Consider the following 7,199-nt stretch of genomic DNA (forward strand, 5'->3'; position numbering starts at 1 on the left):
GCTGCTTCTCCAGGTCTGTTTGACAGCATAGCTGCCTCCTGCAGAACAACACTGCCAGAGATGCCAGAGGAGCCCAGAGGTTGTGCTAGAGCTGTACTACAAACCCACAAGAGGTCCCAGCAGCTCTCAAGACTGTGCAGACGAACACTGGAATATCCCACATAGGTCAGTTAAACAGAACAATCAGCATCCTTAGGTGATGGGAAGATCCTTTTCATTCATTTCTTCTTTTTTTTCACCCAGATTGATCTCTGTGCTCTGAAGCCCAGCAGGCACTGTGATCTTGAACAGCTGTTTCGGAAACAGAGACAAAAATGAGCAGCTTGCTCTTTCCGTCTGAGATGCGAGTTTCATATTTCAGCTCCTCCTTCACATTCCAGGCCTGCCCAGGCTCTCCTCCAAAGATTTCAAAAATGGAGCCTTTTACAACTACTTATCCTCTGAAATACTCAGTGCCCAAAGCCAGGGTCGTTGTGGTCTTTCTGTCAGTGGTTTTGTGTACCACCATTCTCTGCCTGCTACAACTCAGAATTTTTAAACCTAAAATCAAAGATTTTTATTCTTTTGAAGTCAAAGATTCACGAGGAAGGAACATTTCCTTGGAGAAGTACAGAGGGAAAGTAAGTTTTTGTTTCATTTTATCTGTCTTGAATCGTTACTGACAAAAAAAAGTGTGCATTTTTAGGTAAATAAAGTGTTATGGGAAGTTTTAGCAGAGATTTTTGTAATAAATTCCTATTCTTTAAACAGTAAGCTGGATAAACATTTTTTTTTCTAGATCTGTTCCAGGAATTAAGTAGTAGATCTAATAAACCAAGAAAAACAAATTCATATTATTTAGTATAGATCATTATAGCCTAACAGGAAAATTTGTGGATTTTAATCTTAGTTAAGAATGGTAGCATGTTGTGTTGAATTTTGGAAGTTGATCTAGTAAATATGATTTTAGTGCAAGTCCTAAATACCTGCGCTTTTTAATGTTTATATTTAAACAAAGCTGCAAGCTGAAGTTTGTCTATTTATTGAATTTTTTGTAACAGATTCTCTGAATGTAATATCTTCAGCTGCTTTCATCATTATCTGTTTAATGAAATTATGATCAGACAGATTAAATTTAGCTTTCTGACAGGAACCATCATAGTAATGAGAAATGCATTTTTAAAAATTAATTATAATCTCTACACTATCTATAGGATTTTTTCTTACTATTCTAACTTTATTTCTCTGAAGGCAACTTTAGTTGTAAACGTGGCCAGTTACTGCCAAAACACACACAAAAATTACATCGCACTGCAAGAGCTACACAGAGAGTTTGGTCCCTCCCATTTCACTGTGCTGGCATTTCCCTGCAACCAGTTCGGAGAATCAGAGCCTAGTTCAAGCCCGGAAATAGAATCTTTTGCAAAAGGAAACTATGGAGTAACCTTCCCCGTTTTCCACAAAATCAAGATCCTAGGATCGGAAGCAGATCCTGCCTTTAAATTTCTAATAGGTAACTGTTTTCTTTTATATATCAAGCTGCCTGTAACCATGGTATTCTCACTGAATTCCAATCTGAGTTTGTTTGTCAGGAAACATTGAACTCTTCAAACTTCTCTGCTCATGGAGAGAAACAGCCACCAAGCATACAATTCATCTCATTTCAATCTGAATATAAAAAATATGGGCAGAAGTGTTGTATCGTGAAAGAATCAGTTTCTCCTCACTGATCATAAAAACAGGCTACTGTGACCAGCCCAGCTAGAAACATCCATTTTGTGGATGCATGAACTTGAGTGCAAAGATTCCCATCTACAAGATCCCATTTCAAGTTACGTGATTTTTATTGAAAAGCAGCTTTTCTTGTGGACAAAAATATAATTATGGATGGTCCTAAAATCACTGAAAGATTTTAAATAAACATATGCAGATTCATTTTTTTAGCAGAGGCCTGTGTCCACCTTTATGTAAACTGTATTGTGAAGCAGAATTATATATACTGTAGTTATATATAATCACTGATTTGTGTTAATTTGGGCCCAGCATGCAAAACCCACTCATACAAATACCCCCATTACAGAGAGCACTTACTGACTTAGGGCCTCATATTCTCACAAGCAAAGTGAAACTTTCTTCAGTTGACCAAAGAGCTCATAGACCCAAAGCCAGCTTGAAAAGCCTTTCTGAATTATCCTGAGCTTTGGTCAGGTCTTTGACCCATGCTTAACACTGATATATTAAAGAAAGGATACTTAGAACATAACCATTCTCCAACACACCATTTTAACTAGAAAAAATGTAAGAGGAAGCCCAAACCTGTTCTATCTCCTTGACCCAAGACAGGATCACAGTTACCCAAATCAATACTACTTGTGTTTATCCAGACTATTTCAGTAGTCATATGAGAGATTCCAAAGCCTCACAGCCTATTTCAGTTTTTCACAGCTCCTCTTGTCAGAAAACTACTTAAATATCTAAATTAAATCTTTCTTACAACACTTAAGTATTTTCTTCTTGCCATATTCTCTGTGATAGCTCTTATGTACTTGAAAATTATTATTATTTAGGAGTCATTTATGTTTCATCACGGTCATTGTAACTGTGTTTCTTCCTACCTCCTCTTAAGCAAGATACCAAAAACTCAGTAAACCTTGTTGACCTCAACTCTTGTTGACCTGAGTTGCCTGAGGTCCAGTGGAATTACTGAGTGCTCTCTCAGTTTTTTGTAGAGGAGACTAGAGCATGCAGGTTACAGCTGCATAGAATGAAACCAGATTCTAAATATCAGTGCAATCAGTGTTAGACATCAATATCTATAAAGAAAAAAATGTTTACTCAGCATTATTTTATTTGACGTGCTGTTCACCCACAGGAAGGAGAAAGATCTTCTGACACTTCAGTATTTTTAAATAAAGCCTTTCTTTTCCTTCATTCCCTGCATCTTCAATAAGAGAAGCATCTGCTTTCTTCAGGTAGCTGTCTTGACAATCAGAAGGTTGAACATCTTCATGCTACACCACCTTCTTGTGCCTCTTACTGCTAGCTACAATTTGCCCAGCACTGTCAGATAGTCTAGCACAAAAAGAGTCCACTGGCAGCATAAATGTGGATGTGGAGCATCATTCACTTCCCACTTTTCCAATCATTAACAGCAACCAGTAAACCATGCCCAGACTACTAGCAAAGAACAAGGTGTGATTACTTCTGCATGAGAAGCTGAAGAATCAGTTCAGGGCATTGAAACAATTACAAGTGTAACTCGCTAAAACAGTCTGATGCCATCCTTACAGATTCTTCAAAGAAAGAGCCTCGATGGAATTTCTGGAAGTACCTTGTTAGCCCTGAGGGTAAAGTTGTGAAATTCTGGAGACCCGAAGAGCCAGTACAAAGTATCAAGCCAGAAGTAGCAGCATTAATCAGGCAGATTATCATGAAAAAAAGAGAGGACCTCTGAAAAAGCCATTTATACTGTGAATCTATTCAATAGCATGGATACACAGCCTTTGTACATTCCCGGGAAATGTTGCTAGAAGCTAAACCATCAGGTGATTTTACTACTCTTTAGTGTTGGTATTTGCAATATGGTTGGTAATATGTCTATTAATGCTGGATTTGCCCCTGCAATAGCCTTGAGAAGGACTGAGTTTACTGAGATGGCAAGGCACTAAGTACCTTGCAGGATGGACCTTCAATCTACATAAGGTTTCTGAATGTTGCTTTTTTTTTTAATTGCTGATAATTGCTAATTCAATTGTCACCAGCAGAGAGATAGCTGGAAAGAAGATTATTAATAAATTACTCAGTATTTGCACAGGTTTCTTTCCCATCTACCAGTAACAAACAGATTTTGATATTCCATTAACACATACTTGCCCTGTCTGAAGCATATGGAGCCCAGAGGCATCCATGGCAGGGTCTTTAGAGGCAAATGTAACTGAAGAGACTAGCTTTGCAGCATTCTCTCAATGAAGACTACAGAATTGTGAAGCTGTCAGTTGTAAAAAAAACTGTACATAGAGAATGATAAATGTAAAAGAAAAAAATTGCAGAAATGTTTTCTTGCCTGCTTTATGTTTTGATTCACTTTACATTTCACCTTTAGAGCAACACCCTTTAACTCTTTAGCCGTCTCTATACATTTGCACCAAGGTACTGTACCTTGACTGTGAGCTCCTCTCCTATTGGATTCCTGGTTTTCTGACCTGGGTGAAGGCAGGGCCTGTGTGAATATACATGGTTGCTTACAGAAGGATTCAAGGTGCAATGAAAATCAGGAGTCTGGGACTCTCACAGATGTCTTTCTGAGGCTGTCCAAGACAATACTCCCCAGCCATCTGCCTACCTACCTCCCATCTTTAGAATAAAAAAACAGTCTTCATGCAGAGGTAGAAGAAAGAGGAGAAGGTTCACGGCTCAAGCTCCACTCCTCTCACCTTGCAATCTCCCCAGTCCTACATGTAACTGCAAACCCATTGCCAGTTCTGCTCCACTGTTCTATTACAAACTGCCAAGTGTTTTGATTTATCTGTTTGAAAAAGGGAGATAGTAAATTTGAATAAGAAATGTCACTCCTGATGTCCAAGTCCTAATGGAGGGGTGAGAGAATAGAAATGAGAGAAACCTATGTCTTGGAAGAGTTTTCTACATGAGAAGGATGGATAGCATTAGTGCAGTCGTCTTGTAAAACTAACTGAAAATAACTAAAGTGCTTCAAAACTTTTTTTAATAAAGATAACCACTTAACTGTATTAAAAAGGTGAGAAATTGAAAAGCAATTTAAAAAAAAAAAAGGTATTGAATTAATTGACAATTTCACATACACACACAAAAAAAACCAAACCAACAAACTCTGAAGAATAAGGACATTAAAATGTTTTAAAAGATTGAGTAATGATACTGATGTGAAAGATTCAACAAAGTCACCATCAATAGTGACAAAGATAATTTTGGAACAGAACTCAAACCTTGGCAATTTTGGCCACTCTAACTTTCAGAGATCAGCTAAGGATTATACAAAAGGTTTCATTAGTTGAAATCAGCCTGCTGCTGTTGTTTTAGACCAGCCTCTGAGCTATTTGCCATTATCCCACAAGATTCCACATCAAATATGTCAAGACAATTCCTGTTCTTAGGCTGGGGTTCTGTATTTTACTCCAGTCTCCTCCAGCATGTGCTGTTCCAGCCTTGAGAACATTTAGTGGAACATGTCAGGTGATTTTTGTCTCATGTCTCTGCTACTTTGATGGAGCAGAAAGGGAATTCAGATAAGGACTGTCTCCCCTCACTGGGAGCAATCTACATTCCATGGAACTAAGTGGAAGAACAAAATGCTTTTCCTATGAAGGATTGAATATCTTAACTTGAAAACGCTCACATCTAAAATATGTGTGTCCACTCTTGTGTACTCCTATAGCTTCCTGTTTTTTGTATGACTGAATAAAAAAGGGTATAGGTGTAAAGAAATGTTGGGCACTGTAACACCTAAAAAAGGGTCTGTTTTAGTCCTGGTATTGCCTTAGAGTTATTCAGCACGTGGGAAATTTCATTTGGGTTCCTAAAATACCCTACAAAGGATAAACAGAGCAGTATCATTTTCTAGTTTGGAAAGGATCAGGAGGGAAGGGAATGTGCACACCTTGCTTGTGACTCACTCACTAAAGGACACAGCGTAATCTTAAATATCCCAATGCCAGCATTAAGATCAAATGTCTTTCCTGGTATTCAGAAATAGCATGTGATATTAGCCAATGACTGGACAGAATTATTTAACTCACTCCTACCTGAATTAAGTTTACTCAGGAGTCCTAGAAAAAGAGTGTTTTGTCTGACAACACGGTCATGAAATTTCTCATTTCACTGTTTGGTCACAATCCACTACAACTATCTTCTGTAGAAATTTGAATATAGGTACCATTCTGTCCTGAATCTACACAATTTAAGTTTTTCAAAATTTACTGTTAATTAGCATTCATCCAAAAACTCAATGTATTTGTATTACTTATACGTCATGAGACATGCCAGCTCTTCCAATACAACATTTAGGGCAGATCATTGATAAACTAATAATTTCTTTCTTCTGGGGTAAAAATAAAGCATCTTTAATGGACAAATCTACATAGACTTGGAAAGGCAAATAAATAAAATGAAAATTAGAACACTGTTATACAAGCTTATACTTACCTATAGTCAAAAGCCAAGAAAGTAATATGAATACCTGTTCATATAAATATCCACTTACAGTTAATTTAAAATAGAGCATATAAAAAATATAAACTCCAAAACTGTGGACAGATTGAAACTTATTTCTTGGATTCCTTAATAATCCTACCAATTTAAGATAAAACCACCCTCCTAAGACAGTTAACAGAGTTCAGTCCATGAGTGTTAAAGTTATGTCATCGTCATTTCTTCATAACCTAACCTATTACATCCTTCATCCTAACCCTTCATTCCTATCTCATCCTTCCTTCACTCCTTAGGCCTGACATGTCTTTATTTTCTCAAATAGATACCACTTAACTGTGGGCTTCTCCAGATTATCTGGGAGTGCAAATATTCTAAATCACCACTAGGTGATATTCAGTCACCACCAGGACATGTTCCTGTTCCTTCAAGTACTGTCACAAAATACTTGTTTGCTGAGCCAACACATCAATGCTCCTTTAAACACTTACTGGTGTAAAAGAAACATATTCATATGGGATTCAAACCTGAAATCTTACTTAATAGTTTCATAATTGAGTAGATTCTTTAGAAGCCAGTTAGGTTACCTGCATAAATGTGTGAAATACAGTTACATTTAGTTTTATACCCTCAGTCATACTTAATTTTATACCCTATCTTCACTCAGTCTGCATAACATAGCACAGCTCCTTTCAGTCAGGGGAAATAGGCAGGCATTGGACCCCATACCAGCTAAGGATCTCATGAGATATTTATAACAGTGTTTGTATTCTTGTCTCAACAATGATGTGCTAATGTGGCAGTGTAGTCAGTTGCTGGTGTGTGAAGAACAGCTAACTAACAATACACTGCCTAATCACCACACACAACAGTAGGATCACCCAGATTCTACAGACTTTCACAAACACTGATGTTATTTGTCTTCTTAGGAGACCTTCACTTTGCAAGCCACATATAGCAGCACCCAGATAAAACAACTACTAACAAATAATTTCTTCTGCACTCTGTAGGTGACTGAAGTGCCAAGATGAGGACAA

At 37.4% G+C, this 7,199-nt stretch overlaps 1 protein-coding gene across 1 annotated transcript; it reads left to right on the top strand.

Annotated features, from left to right (window-relative positions):
- Window positions 1–257: 257 nt before the first annotated feature.
- GPX8 (glutathione peroxidase 8 (putative)) lies at window positions 258–3,964 on the top strand. Its single transcript, XM_027716363.2, has 3 exons — window positions 258–620; window positions 1,231–1,492; window positions 3,270–3,964. Exons 1-3 carry the CDS (start codon window positions 315–317, stop codon window positions 3,431–3,433), a joined length of 732 nt encoding a protein of 243 aa, XP_027572164.1. The 5' UTR covers window positions 258–314; the 3' UTR covers window positions 3,434–3,964.
- Window positions 3,965–7,199: the final 3,235 nt, after the last annotated feature.

This window comes from Pipra filicauda, unplaced genomic scaffold, assembly GCF_003945595.2.
Source record: "Pipra filicauda isolate LSUMZ 115617 unplaced genomic scaffold, ASM394559v2 scaffold447_size767260_pilon, whole genome shotgun sequence".
NCBI classification, from domain to species: Eukaryota; Metazoa; Chordata; class Aves; order Passeriformes; family Pipridae; genus Pipra; species Pipra filicauda.